At 49.3% G+C, this 22,117-nt stretch overlaps 1 protein-coding gene across 25 annotated transcripts in view; it reads right to left on the bottom strand.

Annotated features, from left to right (window-relative positions):
* KCNMA1 (potassium calcium-activated channel subfamily M alpha 1) overlaps nucleotides 1-11,474 on the bottom strand; it is a 719,065-nt gene extending 707,591 nt beyond the window's left edge. For 11 of the 25 annotated variants that reach the window (XM_008519122.2, XM_008519119.2, XM_070612927.1 and 8 more), the window contains exon 1: nucleotides 10,880-11,474. In XM_008519122.2, coding sequence (XP_008517344.1) covers nucleotides 10,880-11,239 — 360 coding nt within the window. In that variant the 5' untranslated portion in view covers nucleotides 11,240-11,474. Of the gene's footprint in view, nucleotides 1-4,086; nucleotides 8,719-10,879 lie in introns of those variants that run through there. The other 14 variants (XM_070612950.1, XM_070612911.1, XM_070612901.1 and 11 more) reach the window with 4 other exon arrangements.
* Nucleotides 11,475-22,117: the final 10,643 nt, after the last annotated feature.

Below are 22,117 nucleotides of genomic sequence, written 5' to 3' on the forward strand. Positions count from 1 at the left end.
CCTGAGAATGTAATACTTAAATACGCCACCTCATCGAAGTCAATATTGAATTTCTGGGGACATGTCAATCAAACTTCACTCTTGCGGTTTATAGTGGAACCAGCACTGCTCCCTTGGCCATCGCCTTGAATAAGTTAGTCTTGGGTTCTTTATCGGATAAAAATGGTAGCTTTGAAATCTGATTTAAGACATGGTTGTAAACTGAAATCACTGACGCAGAGAGCATGTTACATATGTGAGAACTGGGGCCCAGAGACAATGACATGCCTAAGATACCACAGCTACTCATACATCAAATCAAAAATCCAGTAGTCCTTCAACTTCACTCTAAGAATAGACGCCATTAAACCAGACTCTATGCGCAGAAAGAGGGTTGTTCTGTCTGTTCTTCTGCTCTCAGTGTGGATTCCATCTAAACCAAACAGGGCCAGCCTGGGAACTTCTCATGGGAGGGCCACTTACCAGTCCTTGGACGACAAATATTAACTGCCCCACCAACCAATGAGAGGACCGTGGTGAAGAGCGTGTCTTGGGAAGAAAACGTGCCCACGGATGATGGTCATCTCCCAGAAGTAGGATTTGGAGGGATTTTTTCCCCTTTCTTTTTTTTTAAGTGTGGAAAAATAGACATAAAATTACCATCTTAACTATTTTTAAGTGTCCAGTTCAGTAGTGTTAAGTATATTCACATAGTTGTGCATTTTTTCATCTCGCAAAACTGAAACCCTATGCCTATTAAACAGCAACTCCCCATTCCCCACCCCCTAGCCCCTGGCAACCACCCTTCTACTTCTCTTTCTATGAATGTGACCACTCTAGGTGCCTCACATGAGTAGAATCATACAGTATTCCTTTTGTGTCTGGCTTATTTTAGTTAGCATAATGTCTTCAAGATTCATCCATGTTGTGGCCCATGTCAGAATTTCCTTCATTTTTCAAGATGAATAATATTCCATTGCATGTATATATCACATTTTGTTTATCCATTCTTCCACTGATGGACATTTGGGCTGCTTCCACCTTTTGGCTACTATGAATAATGCTGCTATGAACATGGGTGTGCAAATATCTTCTTCTGGATATGTAAACAGAAGTGGAAGGGCTGGATCATATGCTAATTCTGTTTGTAATTTTTTGAGGAACCTCCATACCATTTTCCATAGTGGCTGCATCATTTTACATTCCCATTAACAGTGCACAAGGTTCCCGTTTCTCCACATCCTCGCCCACACTTGTTGTTTTCTGGTTTTTTGTGGAAAAAAAAGCACCTGGTGGGTGTGAGGTGTCTTTTTTTTAACCTCTCTCTATTGCCTACATTTTGTTCAATGAACACATAGTGCACTTAAGATGAAGGCCAAAAGTGTAAAACACTGAAATTGAAAAAGAAATATTATGAGGAAAATAGGGTTGCATATGAACTTAAGAAATGGATATCTTTTTTAAGACTGAAGCAAATCATTGATATCTGTGGTTTCAGCTAGAGACACCATTCCTATACCATTCAGGAATCTTACCACCTGACCAGCTGTGGTTGCCACAATCCAGGGGAGAAGTGGCCGTAATTCACGTGTAGCTAAAACAACTCCTCTGAGCACTGTAAGGAAAGTGCTCCCAGACACACAAAGAAGAAAAGCACTGTATACGGCTGCTGCCAGCTCATGCTAGTCCTGAAAAACCCCAGCACTAGGATAAACCTTTCATCTTCTGAACCTTTCTTCCAAGCCTCAGAGCCCCCAGCTCTGAGTTCTCCATTTGATGCTCGTGGGGTGCCCACTTTTTCCCCTTCCAGAACCACAAAAGGTCTACTTTCCAAAGTCTTGCAAAGGAAGAATTCTGCTCCCCATGTAACACGCACGTAAACAAGACCCCACAAAGCCTTACAACTCCTAGCATCAGGGCCACAGAGCCACACAGGCCACCATTAGCAATTAATTAGATAGAACTTCTCACTTGGAAAGCTAAAATCTTCAAAAGTGAAATCACTCTTTCCACTGGTCTTTGTATAACGCTTCACTCCTTGGGCGTGAGGTCATTAGTCATGATTTACTCATTAAGACAAAGACGAACAGACTAAAAACAAAATCCATCAAATTATATATTTATCCAACCTCTAGCCCCCAGAAAAGAGATTCCATTTTTCTTTGTGTGAACATCTCCCTCGCCTTATTCTCTTGTATGTTCTTTTCTTTTCTGGTTTCCTTCTGCTCAACAAAATAGAGGAAATGTCAGCAGTGATATAGAGAAGCCTAGAAGAGCAGAGACAGATGAGCGGTGGGGAGGGACAACCTCAATTCTAGGAAGCAGCTGTCTTTAAGTGATGCAGATAGAGGCCCAAGATCGCTACATCTTCTTCCTCTTTTGGGGAGAGCCAACACCTAGAAAGCAGAGTCCAACTGCAGCATCCTAACAAAGGATCACTCTCCACATCTGGGTTCTTGGCATGGCCCCAAAATCACATCTGCTCTCAGCCAAGCCCAGCACTAAACTGTGAAGGAAGCAAAACTCTGGAAACCCGGGGCACATGCCAGTGAAGAAGAGGTGACATGACGGCCCAGGGGCAGTCAAAACCTCCAGCCACAGCTTCTGACAAGACCCAACAGCTCTCAGAGGGCAGACTACCAGAAACAACCACCAAAATGGGCCATTTTCCAAACTTTGGGGAATGGGGCAAGAGAAAACCTCACCACCTAAGGACAAGGAGGACACTGGAAGTCGTGAGACAGGAAACAAAAGTGGCCTGCACGGGAGCAATTAAATTAAGGGCTTCTACGTCTCAACAACATTGCCAACATCTAAACACTACCCAGCTCTGGGCCTTCCTTGGCCGCATTTAGAATTTGAAATCTATCATTCATCAAGATTTGTTCTGTGTGTCCTGGAAACAGACCAGAAGCAAAGAGGTGCTAGTGCAAGGAGAAAGTTTTTCTGTTTATTCTAAGGCGGATTTGTCTCCAATGGAATGGTGACCTCAGGAGATGATGAACACCCTCGTCGCCTCTGGCAATGGAGCAGAGGGCTCCCAGCACTGGCTCTGGGGAGGAAGTAGGACCCAGGCCCCAAAGTTCCCTTCCACCACCATGACTTTGTAATTCCATGTGCTTATCAACTTGTAAGATCCAGACCCTATCCATTAACCTGCAAACTTCAGTCCCTCTGCTCCTGGACTTGGCAGGACTCACTAGGGAATAATGGAAGGAATGGAAAAGATGAAGAGCAGAAGGAAGGGGAGAAGAAAGGAACACAGGCTTCCCTGCTAACTACCTTTGAAATGCCAGAGTCAACAGGAAGCAGTCCCTGAGAAAATCTGGTGGGGAGGCCAAAGAAACAGCACAAAGAATACAAAGTAAATGAGATGTTTTAAATAATTTGGCTTTGGGCCATGTAAAGAAGCATTAGTCATACAGGTACTAAGATCTTAGAGGGAGATGATTCCGAGGCTGGATTGACAATGTGAAGTATATCCACTCCTGACCTGGAGTGAGACTCACATTTCCAAATTGGCAATTAGACATAATGTCCCAAAGACAATCACCAAATCACGCAGAAAACAAGGCAAATTCCATTTTCAAGCAGCCATTCTTTTGAAGCTACCCTTCCTTCCCCTGCCTGACTCATTCACCTCACCAGCTTGTCATGAACTAAATCCTTGTTATCCACTGGTCACGAGAGACCTGAGCGGCGTGAATAATTAAAACCCAGGAATGACTCAAATATCGTTTTGTCACCAAATCAAGCCCATCCCTTTCACCTAGAGTTTCTCCATAGCTTCTAACAAATTACCGCAAAAAAGCACCAAAATGTGTTTGCACTAACTACATTCCCACCCAGCCCCTCAGCCAAGCACGATGGAAAGGGTCCTCCCAACATACATGTGCACTTGTGTTTCTGTGACTCAGCTCCCGCCTCCACTCAGAGACCAGACATGTGCACACCTATGAGAAGATAACTGTTTCTTTCCCTCCCACCCTGTCAAATAAAAGTCAGAAGTGGGTCTATTGTTTTCCTAGCTCAGTTTTATTTTTCACCTAGCTCTGTTTCCAGCACACAGTATGTACTTACTATGTAATAAAAGCAAAACAACAACGATAACAATAACCATAGGATTTATTTGAGAACCCATCTTGTGCTGGGCATTATGCTAAGTCCTTCTTCATTGTGGCTGCTGAAGATGCTAATGGCTGAAGTTTATTCCAAGTTCTCCTCTTTGATGACGGAACAACATAAAAAGCACATCTCAAGGAAAGAGTCCTCGGCAGTATGAGCTGTGAAAAACCTTGCTATGGCGAGAAAAGAAGCTACTTTCAATTTCAATCTGCTGGAATTCTTGAGAAGTACAACCGGAGGGTTGCACAGCACAGGGCCACACATCTCTCCCCACTCAGTGAAGAAGTCTGGAGCCTGAGCCTTTCAAGTTGAACCCTCCCTTTGGGAAGGCCCGCCCAGGTCCCTATGGAAACTCAGGCTGGCAGTTTCAGCTGCCTGCTGACTTCAAACACTCCAGAGGGAGTGGCCAGCAGCTGGCTTCCTGGAGCATCACCACAGTGCAACCCTGGCTACACCGCGAGCCTTTAATTTTGCAAGAAGGTGGTTTGGCTGAGTTGCCATTTGGACTTCGGAAAGCCTCACCCCTTGCAGCAGGACCAATGGCGCGCGAGAGAGCCCACATGTTGATTGGCAAGACAGACCACACTCTGTACATCCACAAAATGCTGCTCTGGCCACCACAGCCCAACTCCAAACCTCCAGTGCTCGTGGGTTCCTTGGGAGCAGGCGCCAGAACAATGAGCTTTAGCAATATGCGTCCAGACTGAACCGCACAGGAGAGGCCTGAGCAGTTTTCTTGAGCTGGCTGACCCAGCACAGGGAATCTTCCTCTTCCCATCCGCCTCCTGCTAACGAGCTGGGAATTTCCGTATTTAAAAATAGGCACGTCTTCCGGGAGGGACTGCCTGGAGACTGAGGAATGGACCGGCTCCTTGCTACTCAAAACGTGGCCTACACAGCCTCGGCATCACCTGTGTCTTTGTCAGAAATGCAGAATCTCAGGCCCCAGCCTGGACCTTCTGAATCAGAATCTGCATTTTAATAACTCCCCAAGTGATTCATGTGCATGTTGAGGTGTGAGAAGCCCCAGGACTAGACGAAGTAGATGCTCTCTCCAGCCCTTAGAGGTAGAGGCTGATACCCTAATTGACATTCCTGAGCCCTAGGCCCAGAGTGCTAAGACAACCCTAACTCTGACGGTGGAGCCCCCAAGTTTCCTTCCTCGTGTGCCCAGAGCCAGGATTCCAGCTACTCAAAAAGCATTTCAAAAACAGAGACTCTCTTGATCCACTCCTTGCTGTGCACAAAAAGGCTGTGGAATTTCAAAGGTCTTGAGGGAGGTGTGATCTTGCGGGACCCCCAGGCACATCTCCATGAGGACCAGTGTTCTCTGCAGGGCCCCAGGAGCTGCGGCATCACAGCACACACACAGTCCTTTTCACCAGAACCACAGAGGTGTTCCTCCAGGGGCTCCCCGGCCCTGAAGTCCCAGGAAGGTGGTGTTGGCTGCTGTGATTCTCAGGTTCACACGACCACTGCCACTGTGAGCTGGGACACCCCTGCTGCCCACTCTGGGAAGGATGTCCTGGCACTGCAATCCAATCCTGCTTGCTTCAGCACCAGGCTTCTCTTGCCCTGGTAAGAGAGAGAGGCTCAAAGCAAGCACTTACTCCCTGCTACCAGGCACCCAGAGAACGTCCCCTTCCAGGGAGGAAGACTCTAGTGCAGTGCCTCCTTGGCCTTGCCCTTCGGAATCCCTTCTCCCCTAGGCCAAACACCAAGGCACCTCTTCCTTTCTTCCTGATGCATGTGTGGAAAGGCCCCTGGGTACCTAGAAGCAGGGCCAGCCCATGGCTTGCGGTCATCCAGTGTCCTCCCAGGAAATGCTACGTGATGGGGTTAATGAGAGTACCTAGCGCTAGGGCTGTGTTCTATTACAATCCCCAATTTTCAGACGAGGAGACTGAGGCATAAAACAGTGAAGCCCTGGCCCAAGGTCACAGGCTGACTCTTGGGTAGTGCATGCGCAGCAGGCTTGACATCTAGGCAAGGCTGCTCACAGTGAACACAGTCACGAGCAGTTAAACCAATTTCTCCACCGCAGGACTTCTCCAAGCCTCTGATGGGACCCTCCAAGGGGGCACTCAGGTATGCCATGACTCTCAATTTTTTTTCACAAGGTAACTTCAAGGGCAACTGCTCCACAGAACACACTTTGGGAAACATTGCTCTGGGGGCGGTCAAGGTAAAGCTGGTCCAGGTAGAGAGCACCCTGGCCAAGAAACTCTTACATTACTGGGGACATGTCTAGGAGCTCTGGGCCAGGGATAAGAGGGATGGAATTTGTCCTTTCTCAAGGGACCCTTGACAGCTACATTTGCCCACGAAGCCTTTCATTTCTGCTAGGTCTACAGCTCCCGGAGCCCCACAACGTCAATGCTTGTCCACTGACTTCCCTACCATCACAATACTAGCCATCCTGCCAAGCCCTCATCCACGGACCCTTCCTTGGCTGTCCTCCCCAATCTTCTGGCTTTGCAAGAGCCAAAGGCCATGAGCCCAAATCTCAGTCTGACCCTAACTGGTTGTTTGACCCAAGGACAGTAGACTTCAGGGTCTAGAGGTTCTTATTGGCTCAAAAGTTCTATCTGTTGTAGTCTGTGCCCTACTGATACCAAGAGTTCAAGGAATCAAAGAGACAATAAACTCATCACCTTGTGGACCTATTGTAGCTCCCATTTACAGGAAACCTACTAAGTGCCAGGCATTTGCTGGGTGCTATACACCCATTATTGTCACTCCTTATAAGAATCCTACAAAGTAAGCATCATCATGCTCTTTTTATAGATGAAGAGATCGAGGCTTGAAGTGGCTGCCAGCCAAAGACGCTCTGCTAATAAGTGTGAGGTGCACGATTTGCACTTGGGTCTGTCTGACTGCAGGGACTCTACTAAAAGTGTGCATCTCAATGAAGAGAGCCAGGAATGAGAAGCAAAAGCTCTCTGGTCAAGGGCAGGTGAGTTCAAGCTCCCCTGAGACTGAGACCTGAGAACTTCTCCAAGGCCACCCTAAGTGATCTGATCAAAAAGGATTATCTGAAGGTCGTCCAATGTAGCCAATTTCCCAGAACAAGATAAGACCCCAGGGCCAACCTGGAATCAAGAATTCTGAGACACTGAAGCACCAGCCCTGATTGGATGCATCAGGCCAGACCCTGGGTAACTTCCAAGACGTACTGGGATCTGATATTTATATTAGTCACAAACCTGACAGAGAAAATGTGTTGTTTTCTCAGACACAGCCATGGAGATAATACCTCAAGAATTCATCATATGCAGACCAGCCTCGATCAAGCCCAAACCTATACAAGGAGGACAGCTCAAATTGAGAGCAGGAGTGAGTCCATGCCCAGTCACAGGCAGGCCCCTTAGCAAACCACAGCTCCATCAGAAAGCTGGCCTCAGTCTCCCCAGAGATTTAAATAGAAGCAGACTGTGTGCCAGAAGGAGAGGAGAAGATGGGAATAAAGACACATAGGCATTGCGAGGCTGAATTCCTACAGGAATTGCAAAACACGTTTTGAGCTAGAAACTTTACCCATACTTCCTCAACTCCTTCCACTCTCCTACACTAAACCATAGAGCAGGAAGGGACCTTAAAACTCACAGAATTCAATCGCAACATTTTAAACACAGGGAAAGAGAGACCAAAAGGTTAAATGACTTCTTCAAGGTCATGGCCTTATTCAAGCTGCCAGAGTAGCTCCCTGTTAACTACAGCCTGTGACTGGATTGGACCTCAAACATCACGGCCAAGTGAATAAAGAGCTCTGATGAAACCCAACAGAGAAAAAAAGAGGAACGTGAAAAAGTACACTTGAAGAACACAGTACTGGAATGATTGTGCCCAGTTCCCAACAGGTGGGAAATGTGATTATTTTGCTTCTTTATTTCCTAAAAAAATCCACACACCATTCTTTTTAAAATAGGAAAGTCATTCACCATTTGAGATTTGGAGCCGAAAGGTCCTAATGATGAGAGGCCTCATCACGCACACCCCCAGTTCCGGGTGCCTGTGATCAAACAGGACGGTGCAGTCTCAGCGGCTGAACACTTGCGAATCCAGAGCTCCCTGCTGAAACTCACCTCCCATGGAATCTCAGACGCTAAAAAGACCAGCCTTCCTCCCAGCCAGACCATTTGAGGGCTGAAGGAGGATGAGGGTGAACACATCTGAGGTAGAATTCAGGGGAGAAGCAGCTAGGTTTGCCTGGGAAACCCAGCACTAAAACAATTATTCCAAACAAGCCAAGTGCATTCTTCCGTATGGAGTCTTTACAATTATCAAATACTTGGAAAGCAAAAAGAATGAAGGACACAAAACTATGACTGCAGTAAAAATACAGACCTCAATGGTAGAAAAAAAGCTTATAAAAAGCCTAAGTTACTATTATTGGGTATAATGAGCTGGCTACACACAGTTTAATGAGGCAAATCAAAGGGCAGGTTTTAAGAGATCCTGGGTGTGTTTTAAAATGGACACTAAGGGTATCAAAAGTGACCTGATCTTATTCTCCATTGGCCTCACATCTTCCCAACCACCTGCAAGCATCTCTCGTTCCACGTAGATTCTTTGTTGAAACTTCCAGTTACGTCAACTCAGCAGGTCTTGTAGCTACAAAATATAGGCAAATATTTAGGGATTGTTTTTTCTGATGATCACTGCCAAAAACCTACTTTCTTGAGAAAACTGACAGAAGTTGTGCTTGGTCACCATTTAGGAAAGAGATTCTTTATGGGAACGATCAGATTTGCATTTCATCATCACAGGCACTGCAGCAGCACTGATGTACCCTCTAGAGTAGAAAGACTTTAGTAGCTGCGCTGAAAACCCGAGTCACAAACACCAAAACTGGCTCACTGAAAAAAGTTTTCATTATGATCCAGATTGCCCAGTTCCTTAAGGATAAGGAGGCAGTTAAAAAGTTCACCAAGATCACTTAGTCTAGAGAACATCTGAGGTGCACACAACTCTGAGCCACCTTTCGCCTCAGGGCAGGCTGAATCTCAGTAAAGGGAAAGACTCCCAGGGCTGAAGACTGTCGGGAGGTAGGGGGCAGGGGAAGTGCCAGTAAGAAGGCTCTGTGAATCAGCGCTTGTTAGGATGAGCACTGGGCAAGGGGCATGGTCTCGGGGTCTCACAGTTAGGATTTTGCTTAGTCGGAGGGCTTCTCTGGAATGTGGGTTTTCCACCTTGTCAAGTAAGGAGAAACCTCTATGGCTGGGAAGGGAACTCCAAAGAAAGCTGGCTGGTCAACATCTAGAGGAGGAGGAAGAAGGGGAGGAAGAGAATGATGGCTTTTATTTTTCTCCCTTATTTCCAACACACCAGTATTTTCCAAAACACAAATGTGCTGCCACAAAACACAGCTGAGCTCCAGCACCCAACAGAATGTATAATTAATGATCAGGAGAGAGCTTCAGTTCACCCCGGTCTTTCACTCATAGTCCCTTGCTTTCCTTTTCTTCCCATAGCAACTAAGGAGGCTGGTACAAGTTGCTGTACCCCGTAGAAGTTTGAGGGGTCCTCTGGATTAACTTTACTAGAAAAGGCATGAACACTCGGAGGTGCACTGTTGCCCTCTTCCCCTTGACCACCCCTCCCTCTGAAAACGTTGGCGCTGGGAAGTCCCCTGGGACGGGAATTATTCAAACAGAAAGCAGCTTGGCCACTCTTTTTTCCAGTTCTTTCTTTTTCATTCTGCAGTTGTCAATGAGAAACTGCCCCCATCCCTCACCTTCAGCCAGTGGGGGGGGGGGGGGCGGGCCGCAGGACATCTCTAGGGAGACAGGGACAGACCAGGCAGTCAGCCTAGCAACTATACATGAAGTGTAGTGAGCCTTGGTGCTGGTGGGCGTCTCTGTGCCAGGAATAGCTTAAGCCCACATCCAGCCACCTCAAAAGCGTCAGGGAGGAGGCTCTGCGTGAAACCGCGGTCTCTGCCAGCTTTCGGGCGGATCTCCCGCTCCAGCTCAGCGTTGCTGGTGGCATTTCCGGGGACCTAAAGGGGATGCCCAGGAGCGAGAATACACAGAACGAAAAACTTGGGGTGGGAAAATATTCCACGAGAAAATCTAAGGGATGGAGGGGGAGGTGGCATCAGGTTTGTGACCTGGCTACATTCCTAAACTGGCAGCCTCCATGGGTTGCCTCCAAAACTGGGCTGGATCTCCCCAACTTTCTCTAGCCCCTCCAAGATCCCTCACTTCCTCTGGCCATGTTTCTCTCCCGGGATTCCTTAGTCCAAAAGACTTTCTCCCTTGCCCAAAGGATTTTCTCTTCCGACTCCACAAACTCATCTCACCAACAGGTTTCTAAAGCGCGGGCTGTGTGCTCCCCCTTGCCCACCTCAAGGAGCCGAGCCGCGGCAGGTGAGCCGTGCGGAACACGCACCTAGCGGCCCCGAGCTTCCTCCCTGCCCGTGGGGTTGACTCTCCCTACCCCGCACCAAGGCACTCCAGCAGCGCGCGCCCCCGACCCGGCCCCGGCCCCGGCCCCGGCCCAGCCGCAAACAACCCTACAATAAACAAGGGGACAGGATTGGGGGTCCGCGTCCCGGAGCGCACCGGTTGGGGGCAACTCCTCACCCCCGGCGCGCCACCCGCTGCCCCAATCCAGGGCGCAGGGAGCGCGGAGGGAAGGGAACGCGGCGAGAGAAAAGCAGGCAGGGATGGAGGGAGGCACGGCGCCGTGTGGAGCTAGGAGGTGGGCTGCAGGGAACACCGAGAAGCCGCGGGGCTGGCGCAGGGGGCGGACGCCCGGGCCGCGCGGTTACCTTCGTCTTGCCCCCGCAGTGGCAGCAAACGGTCCACAGGTACTTGAGCGTCCGCCAGAGCAAGATAATGAAGAGGCCCCCGAAGAAAGTCACCATGGAGGAGGCCAGGAAAGCCCACCACATGCGTTGGCCCCGGCTGTCGCACGGCACCTCCATGGTCACCGGGATGATGAGCGCATCCATCTTGGGCTCGTGGACCGAAGACGAGGAGGAAGAAGAGGAGGAAGAGGAGGAGGAGGACGCGTCTAGGCTGAGATGGTTGGCGTGGATATTGCTACTCATTCTAAGACTGCTGCTGCCGCCGCCGCCGCCGCCGCCGCCGCTGCTGCTGCCGCCGCCGCCGCCGCCACCATTTGCCATAGCTAGCAACGGGCAGCCGGCGCAGGGGCTCGGGGGAGCTCCTCCCGCGGCCAGCGCCACCCCGAACACCCATCAACAGCCATATTGCTGCTACTGCTGCCGCCGCGGAGCGCGGGGAGGGGGGCAGGGAGGCAGGGAGGCGCCTGGGCTCGGGGTGCTGTGCGCGGCCTGGCGGGGTGCGCGGAGATATATACAGCGAGCCTCCGCCGCCCGCCCTCCCCCTGGCCGCCGGCCCGCCCGCCCGGGGGGGGGGATGGAGCGCGCGGGCAGCTCCCCCTCCGCGGTCCGCGCCCCGCTCTCCCGGGGCCGCGCTGGCCCAGAGCGCCAAGAGCGAGGGGGAGCCGCAGGCCGCCCGCGTCCGGGGGTCCGCGCCGCCCCCGGGCCCGCCCCGGCTCTTCGCTCGGGCTCCGGTGCCCTAGGCGCCGCGCCGCTCGCGTGTGCCCTGCGCTCCAGCTGGGGACACCCCCCCCCTCCCCTCCCCGCGCACCGCCCTCTCCGCTCGCGCCGCTAAAGAGCCGCTCTTTGCTTATTAGGCGGTAACTCGTTAATAATGTATAATCAGCCCTCTCCGCCCGGACGCCCCCGCACCAGGCTTCCTCCCTCGGCTACGCCCGGCTCCGGCTCGCCGCCCCTCTGTGCGCGCCGGGCCGCGGCAGGTTCACCGCGTCCAGCTCCCGGGCCGCCGCCGCCGCTGCCAGCCCATGCTCCCAGGATCTCTGAGCTGCGTCGCCACGCCGCTGAGCCTCCTCGGCCTCCGCTCTCGTTCTTCCTCCTCGCCTCCTCCGGCTCCTCCTCGTCCTGGTCCTCGCCGCCCAAGCCTCTTCGGCGCGCGCCCTACGATCCCCGCAGCCGCCAGCAGCTGCAGCTGCAGCAACTGGAGCGGGCGCGGGCTCAGGCCGCCCGGGCGGGAAGGGAGGAGGCTCGCCACGCTGGCTCGCCTCGCCTCGGGGCTGGGCAGGGAGCAAGCAGACCCCTCGGCGGCGGCCTGGCACACACCCCTGAGCCCCAGTGCGCAAGGTAGAGCGCCCCAAACCCAAGCGCGGGACCGGCACCTCTCTCCAAGGTGCTGTGCGCCCCAGCCGAGCGCCCTGAGGGACCCGAAAAGGATAGCGGGGCACCCCTGGTAGGCCATTTTTCCCAAAGGAGTCCCCAGTGGGTAAGGGAGAAGTGCCCGGCTGTGGACTCGATTCCACTGGCCGGACACCCCAAGATTCTCGGGCTTCCTGAGTGGGAAGGACCGTTCTTCAGGATACACACCTTAGTTCGGCCCCTACTGACCCCTAATTCGCTCTTCCCTCTCCCCTTCCCAGTTGCCCCAGTGCCCCTTGCATGGCTGGAAGACAGGACCACCCGGGAGGCTGGCAAGTGGTCTGTGACCTTTGACGGCAGCAGGTGGCTTTTCTTCCTTTTCCTTATGAAGCACAGAGACTGCCTAAGAGAATAGGCGGAGGTGGGCAGGAGGGACCTGGCCTCAGGAACAGACCTGAGAGTTCCCTAAAGTCTTCCTCTTTTTTTTTTTTTTTTCAAGATTTTATTTTTCCTTTTTCTCCCCAAAGCCCCCAGGTACATAGTTGTATATTTTTAGTTGTGGGTCCTTCTAGTTGTGGCATGTGGGACGCTGCCTCAGCGTGGCCCGATGAGCAGTGCCATGTCGGCGCCCAGGATCCAAACTGGTGAAACCCTGGGCCGGGGAAGCGGGGTGCGTGAACTTAACCACTTGGCCACCGGCCGACCCCTAAAGTCTTCCTCTTTTATCTAGCCTCTGACTCCATTGTGTGAGGAGGGCAGCTGGGAGAAGGGGTGCTCTACGTTCCATTCAAGCCCAATTTTCCCCATTTAGGGTCTTCCCTCCTCCCCCCTTAAAGATGAAGAAGGGAGTCTGGGTTTGCTCAGCAGCCTCTGTCCCTACACCACCAAGGGAATCTCCCTTCTGATACTCTCAGAAACTTTGCTCCCTCTGGACACTGTCCATCCTCCTGCTACCAGCTGGACCACAAGCTTTTCCAGTGCTAATTAAAAGGAAAATGCGTACCCTATCCCCTCATTGCCCACAGTGGTTTCCCCAAAGTTTCCAGCTCATTAGTTTAAGCCCAACTGGAATTCTCAGGCTCCTCGCAGCCCTTCCAGTGATGATGGCCAAGTTAGCATCCTTCACTGTATAGACCAGTGCTCTTTCTGCCTGAGCCAGAGCTCAGCCCTTCCCCTCACCCTCAGAGGCCCTAGGATGCAGGGGAGGACCAGGCAAGGGAGGCAGAGCTGGGCAGAGAGGCTGAAGGGGATGTTTGCAGCTTCTCCTGCTTGATTTCAGAATTCCTTCATTGGACTTAAGACACATATCCATTAGAAAAGAGTTAAAGCCAAGGTCAAAGGCGAAAATGGAATAAGGGAAGAGTTCCTTAAGTATTTGGTACTCAAAAAGCAGCACGTAAAAAAGAGCTACAGACAGTATTTTCCAGAAAGTGAAACTGTCTATCTCTAGGGTGGTAGCTCCTGCCTCTGTCTCCCGTGTTCAACAGCCACTCTGAAGACCTCCCTGACGCATCAGTCCCATGTGTGCAAAGGCCCTGGGTCCTTTCAGTGGTCTTGAGGTTCCCTGAATTATTAGCCTTCTAAATGGCTGTATTTTGCTACCTTTGGGCCTCCGCCTCTGCCAGGAAAGTTAAGGACTTTCCTTAAATCAAGTCCAAGATCTGAAATTTAAAAACAAAACAACCATAACATACAAAGAGCAGCAAAGGATACCATCTCTCCAGTAGAGGAGACAGTGAACCCCCAGAATAGATTCTCTCCCCCACAAAACTGAGCTTTGCAAACCAATGAATCCCCTCTAGGCCTTCTTGGACCTCCCCCACTGCCTCGGTTCCTCTAAAATGCCAGTCTGGGGCTATTAGCAAGAGGCCACTGGTTGCTGTGACTTCACTCACCTCGACTACAGAATCCTCAGCTGTGTTTCTCGTCCACCATCAGCTTCATTATCTCATCATCCTTCCAGAGGGTGCTGGGCGGCCCCTAGACATCATCTCCTCTTATTTTCTTTATCTCCCCTGCCTTTGCTAATTGAAGCTTTTAGTAACTTTTTTGTTTTAAAGGTTGACACCTGCACTAACATCTGTTGCCAATCTTGTTTTTTCTTCTTCTTCTCCCCAAGGCCCCCAAGTACATAGTTGTATGTTCCAGTTGTGAGTGCCTCTGGTTATGCTGTGTGGGACGCTGCCTCAGCATGGCCTGATGAGTGGTGCTGTTCTGCACCTGGGATCCAAACCAGCAAGACCCTCGGCCACCGAAGCAGAGCGTGCGAACTTAACCACTCGGCCACAGGGCCGGCCCCAGCAACTTCTATGTTATCCCAAACCTAGGCTTAGTTGGGATTCATCAGAGACCCTTACCGTCAAAGTCAAGAGCCTACCATTCCTACAATCCCCAGTCCCTCACCTCCCCAAATGGCCTGACTGGTTGACACTGAACAAAACAGTGCCCCCATCCACCACCATCCGCCAGAAGTAGGTTTCATCAGGCCTTGCCCAACTCTCTCCTGGTACTTCCTTATCATCCACAAACTTCTGTGTCAGGTTCAGAAAACCCGGCAGCTGGCCTCACCAATTGAAGAAGAGGTTCTACTCAAACAGGACAGAACCTCAAACTTAAAAGGAACCCTAAGTTTCTTTCATTCATTGTGTTTCTTCACTTGTAAATTGGAATAAAAACAGGAATTTCCCTGCCTGCCTCAAATGGTTATTTGTAAGGATGAAAAAGAAGACATACAGACCTTGTCTGTAATTACTCTGACCCAAAAGCAGACAGCCGAACCAGGACCAGATCTTCTGACCCACAAGCCACTGCTCAAGTGTGTGCATGCACCATGCCATGAAAGAGGTGAGCACAAGCAGAATTGTTTCTCCCTGTCCCCACTTTGCTGATCTGCACCCCACAAAGGCCCTTCATTGGGATAAGAACAGAGGCGAGTTGCCCCTGCCCTCTGCTGCAGCCATTACACCACATTACACTACAGCCCACAGCCAGCCAGGTGTGGACAGTCTCCAGGGCCTGGCAGAGCCACTCCAGCCTGAATGGGCTCTCTCACCCCTGACATGCGTGCCCACTCATTGCCTCTCTGGGACAGCCTCGGAAGTGTAAAGAGTACAGAGAAGCACCTATGAATAGCCCAGTGCTTTTCACTTCCTGTTGGTGTGTCTGCAGGCTGGGAATTGAGGGCCACTACACGAGAATGGAAAGCCTCAACAAAAATAGAAATTTCACCCTCCTGTGTTCTGAAAACAATACGGCCCACTTATTTATTTCTAAATTCATTTACAAGCTTCTCAGAGAGGAGAGCTTCTCAGAGAGCCTCTTTACCATATGAACCCATGCCTGTGGCAGCTTTCAAAGCCAATCAGGGTTTCAAGTTTCTAAAGAATTCTAATCTGAACAATCTCTACTGATTTAAGAGAAATAGATAAAAGAAAGTGCATAAACATGCAAACCAAAAAAGTAGAGGGACTAAAGTAATAGCCAAGGAGATCAATTAAACTTACTTACTTAAATGTTGGCCCAACATCATAATTAATGTACACTAGATTTCATTTTTCTGGGGCCTGGACCCAGTTCCAATACTTGACATAATCTTGGTGATTTTGCTGTGGAGCCAGGTGGATTCTGTCAGTGATCTAGCACCCTCTGGTGACTCTTCCTGGCACATAACATTATTTTGTGACTGTCCGGAAAGGGGGCATATTAAAATGGTCAGAAATTTGAGATATGAAAATTCCAAAGAGAAAACTTGTGCTGTAAAAACAGCCAACCACAATAATATTAACTATCCAGTTGCCGCTCCTACCAGCTATTGTGATAAAGGCAGCTGACAGGGTTCATATTGTTACCATGATTTCATGTCAGATCTTGCAAGCTATAACTACTGTTAGTAACTTACCACTCCTTAAATTACCGTGTGTTCTCTTCTAAATGGCTAATGGTACTTTCTCCTTCCTTATTTTTTTTTGTATTTATATGTAATCTCTTTGTTTTGTAAGAAAGGGCAGTAGCTATTCTCCCACTTTCAGATAAGGAAGCTGAGGCTTGGATCTGCTGAGTTACATGGCATGACAAGAGACCCACTACGGTTGGAGTAGCTTACCTCTTTGTGATTTAGAGTGAAGGAGAAAGACCACAGCAGCCCACTCCTTGAAATCATGCCCAGGGGCCTTTGAGTACCAGGTGGAACACTGATCTCCAGGATGGAGAAGGGACTCCAAAAAAGCTTTAAGGGTTTACTATAAATATTTCTTTTATATTTATTTCTGTATAAGAATAATTCGGACTCAGAAAGAATTTAGAAAAGAAAAGTTTCAGAATAGAATATAAAATCTCACCACCCACAGATAACCATTATTAATATTTTAACAGATTTCTTCCACAGTTTTTTCTTAGGTATGTTTGCAAAATTAGGGCTAGATTAAATATCTAATTTTTATCCTATTTTCCTTTTATGTTAAATGGTAAGCACTTTTCTCCATGTCATTAAGTATCATGAAAAACACTTTTTAAAAAATAATTGAATAATACTCCATTAGATGGTGTAGTGCTGATATTTAGGTTATTCGGAAATTTATCATGTTTTAAATAAGTCCTAAAATTGTGTGTAAATGATTCATAGTAGTCACAAAGATGTCCTGAGGAAGACTTCCACTGATCTGACATCCTAGAGCCAGGCCTGTCTTCTAGGGAGGGAGCCTGGCTGTGGGCTACTCCCCAGCCTTTCTTGCATCACTGGCCTCATGTCAGACAATTCCGAGTGAAGAATTTGTGGGCCAGGACAAGGCACCTACAGAAAAATTCTCTCCTTTTCCAACACATTAAAGCCAGTGCCTTTGGGGAAAATGATATCTTCAGCCATCATTGTCCCCAGTGCCAGCCAAGATACCAACTTGCAGGAACATAGTCTCCATTCCCCTAAACTGCATCTGTGGCTGGGTCAAAAGAGACCGGCTCCCAGACCATGCCTCGTTAGAACTCATCTTCCACTTCTATTCTGCAGGGCTTCCAGAATAACAGTTCTGCAGATTCCCATCTCCCTCTCGTCTCTGTGATCAATATGGTCCCATCAGAACAGCAGTACTGTGGCCCTTGCCGGGAGATAGGTGGGGCAAAAATGAGTCCACTCATCTTTACTGATGGGAAGAGAAGGCACTAAAGAGAAAGAGATTCTATCCAGTACTCCCTACTTGTTCTTCTGACTTCCAGACCAATAGACCTTCTAATCCTTTTCTTAGAGGGTCCCTGGTTTGATGTTTGCAAGAACTCTGGTTCAAGATCTGGGCAGTCTAGGGCTCAACTCCTCCCTCATGCTCCAAGGTGCTCTAATGACTCCATCATAAAAGACACTGCAGACAAGTCAAAATCCTGCCCCTGCTTAGTAGCTCTTGCCACATTTGCAAATAAGGACAATGCTGAGACCATCCTTCCCACTTATAAACCCACTGGAGAATAAGAAGAGATGAGTCAAAAGTCCGCCGTCTTTGTGCGTTTCATTGACTTCTGACCCCAGCTTGCTCCCTTGGTGTCTGCTTTGGCAGAATGTTATCTGAAGCAGGATCCCTTCGTTTCACACTGACAGCTGGCCTCCCTGAAGTCATCTCCCTTCTTCAATTTTAATATCTATTCCCACAGTTGCCAAGCTTCCTGCTTCCCAAAGATGAGGTAATAATTTAATGGCTTAGAAAATTATAAACCATGATATTCTTATGAGAGGTAAAGCTCTCCATGTGAAACCAAGAAATCCTGCTTTTTTCAATGTTTTTGCAGAAACAAACAAGACAAACCCCAATTTGGCAATGTCCTGGGAGTTGCAGAGGAATAAGCCGTAAAGGAAACATGGCCCAATAAACTGGCCGCCAAGTTCAAGAGGAAAGTTCATTAAAAGCTTTTAAGGAAGGGGCTTGCCATGTTTGAGCAGAAGATCACTATTAGATTTCCAGAATGTGTGAAACACCATTCTAGGAATACTGCCTGAGGACAAGAAGGAGAGAGAGATCCTCACCATTGGCCAGGACCTGAGTCCTTGAGTCTGCCACCAAGGGAGTTTTTCCTTGTGGACTTTGCATGGCTGTCCTACCAATCCACAAGGAGAGCTGTGGCAATTGCCTGACCATTTTAGGAAGTCCAAACACAGAGAAGAGTGACCTCTGGTTTCTCCACAAGTGCTAAAGCCACTGCTGTTTGGGGGCATCCACCGAGTACCTCACCAGCTCTTCGTCCCTGGGAACCTCTGACATGGGCTTATGTGAGCACAAACCCCAGATACGGTTGACACTTCTAGAAAGACACCTTGCACTACACAGCTGGGACAGAGCACACTGTTAGAGGCAGACCCTGTGGGGCATGTGGCTGAGTCTTCACTTCCAGAAATCCCCCAGAAGCACCCAGATACTGTGTAAAATGCATTTTCTGCAAGGTGCTAGGCTGGATTGGAGGCTTGCAAAAACCTCCTCTTGGTTATCTATAAATCTCACTTTGTTCTTCCCTCCTTATAACAAAATTGAAAGCTGTAAGTTGAACAAAGTAACCCACAAGCTGCCCTTAACAGACCTGGGAACTCCCTGGTGATGGATAGTCATGGACTGAAAGCTTGTATTTGACTTGCTCTTGGCTCTTCTGTCAAGATCTGTCTTGGTGACACTATACTGAGATAGATTGGTTGGTATGCATAAGTGGCTTTTATTTCAGCGGGAAATACATATTCCGTTTAAAATACAGTGGCTCAGATGGGAATTCCAGCCCCTTTATCATTAGTGTAGAAATTCAGTGGTTCATAATGTGGCAGTCATTGCGATGACTTTCCATTAAATTCAATGGGGGAGACCTCTGGAGTCAGAACCAATCTAAAGACTGAACAGAACTGATCCCCACATCACACTGCCCAGAGGGCTTTCTCTACTCGCTCATCCCTGGATCTTCCAGGGAGACTGCTGGCATGAGCACTACCTGGGAGCAGAAGTGACAGGCGGAGAACGGCATGCGGGCAGTAAGTGCCCTTCCTTCTAGGGCAGATATAGTCATGATTATCCACTGAAGATGTCAGGGACCCTGGGGGCATTTTACATGTCCCCAACTTGAATGCAAACATTTCCCCAATTCTTAGATTGCCTTCACTGTTTTTACCAGATCGTCATGCTGCCTTTACTGTTACTTACTTAATATTTGTCTCCAATTGGTTCCTTTTATTTACTCAAATTTATTTCAAAAGGAAATTTGGTAACATTACCTTCATGGAAAACCAGCATCACCATAAATAGAAGGTAAATGATAATAAATAAAATTAACATAAGTGAGATAATATAAATAAATAATAACTAGAAGGGCAGTGTAAAAATAGACAGAATGAATAAAAACGATGTTATCAAGTCAGAGCTTGGTGTTGTCAACTGAGGGCCCTTACCCCGCGGCCTGCACTCTCTTTGCTAAAAGGAGAAATTGGCAAGTGTTACAGAGGTGTTAGAAGTGCACCAGCTATCCCCACGGCAGTCAGGGTGGAGAAAGAATTGCACAGGACACAACTTTCTCAGTGAGTGTCTGGATCAAGCATGGCACACATCCTTTGTGCCACCAGGGGTCTCGCAGCTCATCCTTCAGGAAACACTGTACTTTGCTATTTGGTTCAGTTCTCACAAGATCCCATAAAGTAAGTCTTACCTTCACTAGACAGATTTGGAAACTGAGGCTCAGATAGGTCGAGTATCCCATCCAAAGTCACACAAAGAGCTAGTGTTTGTTCTAAGGCTTTTCCCCAGGCTGGTGGACAGCAGTCGCCAACCTCTGCCGCCTCCCTGGACCATCATAATTCTAGAGCCGGAAGGAATTCAGAGAACACTTTGTTGGACTTTTTCTCTTGAGAGGGGAGGGAGGTGAGGTTTAGAGATAATAAGTAACCTGCCCAGACTCTTTTCTTATCAGTGACTGAGCTGAAGTTGGAATCCACCACTCCCTCTTCCTTATCTGGTGCCTTTTCTGCCCTCTCAAATGCCACCTTGTCAGCAGATGGGCTTGTTGGGAGCCTGGGGGTGGTGAACTTTCCTCAACATCGTGCTTCCTGTTCCCAGCAGGTCTCAGAAATACTTTCTTGCTGACCTTTCTTTAAAATGCTAATCAGGGTCTCTGAGCCCCATGGGGCCCATTGCCCCATTGGAAGCCCACTACCAGGTGAGGCCTTGCTGTAGGTCACACAGAGGACCTCAGAATTCCCCTGGGCTGATAACAGGCACCCAGGGAGTTTGCCTCCACAGCATCTGGGCCTCTGTGCATCCTGCACTCTGTGCCACCCACCTCAGTCCAGGAAATGCTCCTTCGGAGGGACTTTAAACTCAGCAGGTGCATCTGGCAGCCCAGCTCCTTGGCCTCTCCCTGGAACCCAGACGCAGCCTGAGGCCAGGATGGGAGCTTTGAAGAACCTCTGTGGGATGAGCCCTGGGGTTGCAGGCAAGCCAGGACCTTTTCAGGCCTGGTGGGGGTAAGGGAGAATGGCAGGACTGGGTGTCATGCTGCTACCTTGGAGAGAAGGAAGGCATTGGGAGGTGAATGGAGCTATGGAAAAGTTCACAGAGACAAAAGTGTGAGGCATGGGAGAGGAACTGGGAGAGCAGGGAAGGAGAGGGAAGAAAGGCAATGAAAAGTTAAGGGACGGAGAGAGGGTGGGAGAGGGAGGGATGCAGAGGGAGGGAGAGGGGGGAGGGAAGAAGACAGAGAGAGGGAGAGAGAAAGAAAGAGAAAGAAAGAAAGGAGACTCAAGACAGAAGGAAGACAAAGAAACACAGAGCTGCCCCAGTTGGTGGCCTCTTCTGGGTGCTCCACTTCCCTGGTAAACACAGACAGGTTGCAGCTGTACTATAAGGAGGTTTAAAGCTTCAACAGTAGGAAACAAGGCGCTTCTCTTATAAAGGAAAGATATAGAATCATGGTGGCAAACTCCCGGCAGATGAACCGTCCCACCGCTCCCCATCCCCCCAGACTCCTGTCACTCTGGGCTGTCTCCTTTCCCAGGGAGAACAGATACTTGAGATGATGGGTCTGCCTGCACAGCACAGATCGAGGGAGACCCCACAGCATGGGCATTCCAGCCCTACAACGTCTTGAAGTTTGCACTGGCTGGGGGTGAGCCTGGGCTGTGTGTGCAGAAGGTGGGACAAGGGAGGAATCCCTTCATTATGTGTTCTATCCAAGGTGAGGATTGACAATAATAGGGCTCAGCAGGATCAGTATCTAGAAATTGCCCCCCAGCCAGGAGAGGGTCAAACAGCCAGCCAGTGACTCCCAGTCACTGTTATCAGCCTGCAGTGTGGCGTGCCTCTTGAGAATCCCACCCAGCCCGGCCTCCTTGCCAGGGAAAGCGATCAGGACACTGGTCTCTCCAGCTGACTCTGCAGTTCTTTAAACCCAAGGGAAGAACAGGGAGGAAAATCCTAAAATGTCCTATTCCACTTCTCCAGGCCTCAGCTCCTCAAATCTACAAAGGAAAAAACATTATTTATTTATTAGGCAAATATTTATTAAGCGCCCACCATGTGCTTTGTGCTGTTAATAATTTCAATACATGGGGTCTTCCCATCCACAGCAGCTCTCCCCACCACCACGTGAGGGATCCCTCGAGAACTACCACACAGATTAAAGGATTTTACATTATAAGCCAGTGGAAGTGCTAGTTCAGCCCTGAATCGGCTACACGTTCCTGCTCTGGAGTTGAACAGAGCTGGGTTCAAATTTCACCTTTACTTCTCTCTCTGGCTGTGGAGTGTGGGTTAAGTTCCTTAGCTTCTCAAATTTCAGTTTCCTCATCTGTATATTAGAGAGAATGAAAGTGTCTCCTCAATGAGTTGTTAGGAGGGTCAAACG

This window comes from Equus przewalskii, chromosome 1 (genome assembly GCF_037783145.1).
Source record: "Equus przewalskii isolate Varuska chromosome 1, EquPr2, whole genome shotgun sequence".
NCBI lineage: Eukaryota > Metazoa > Chordata > Mammalia > Perissodactyla > Equidae > Equus > Equus przewalskii.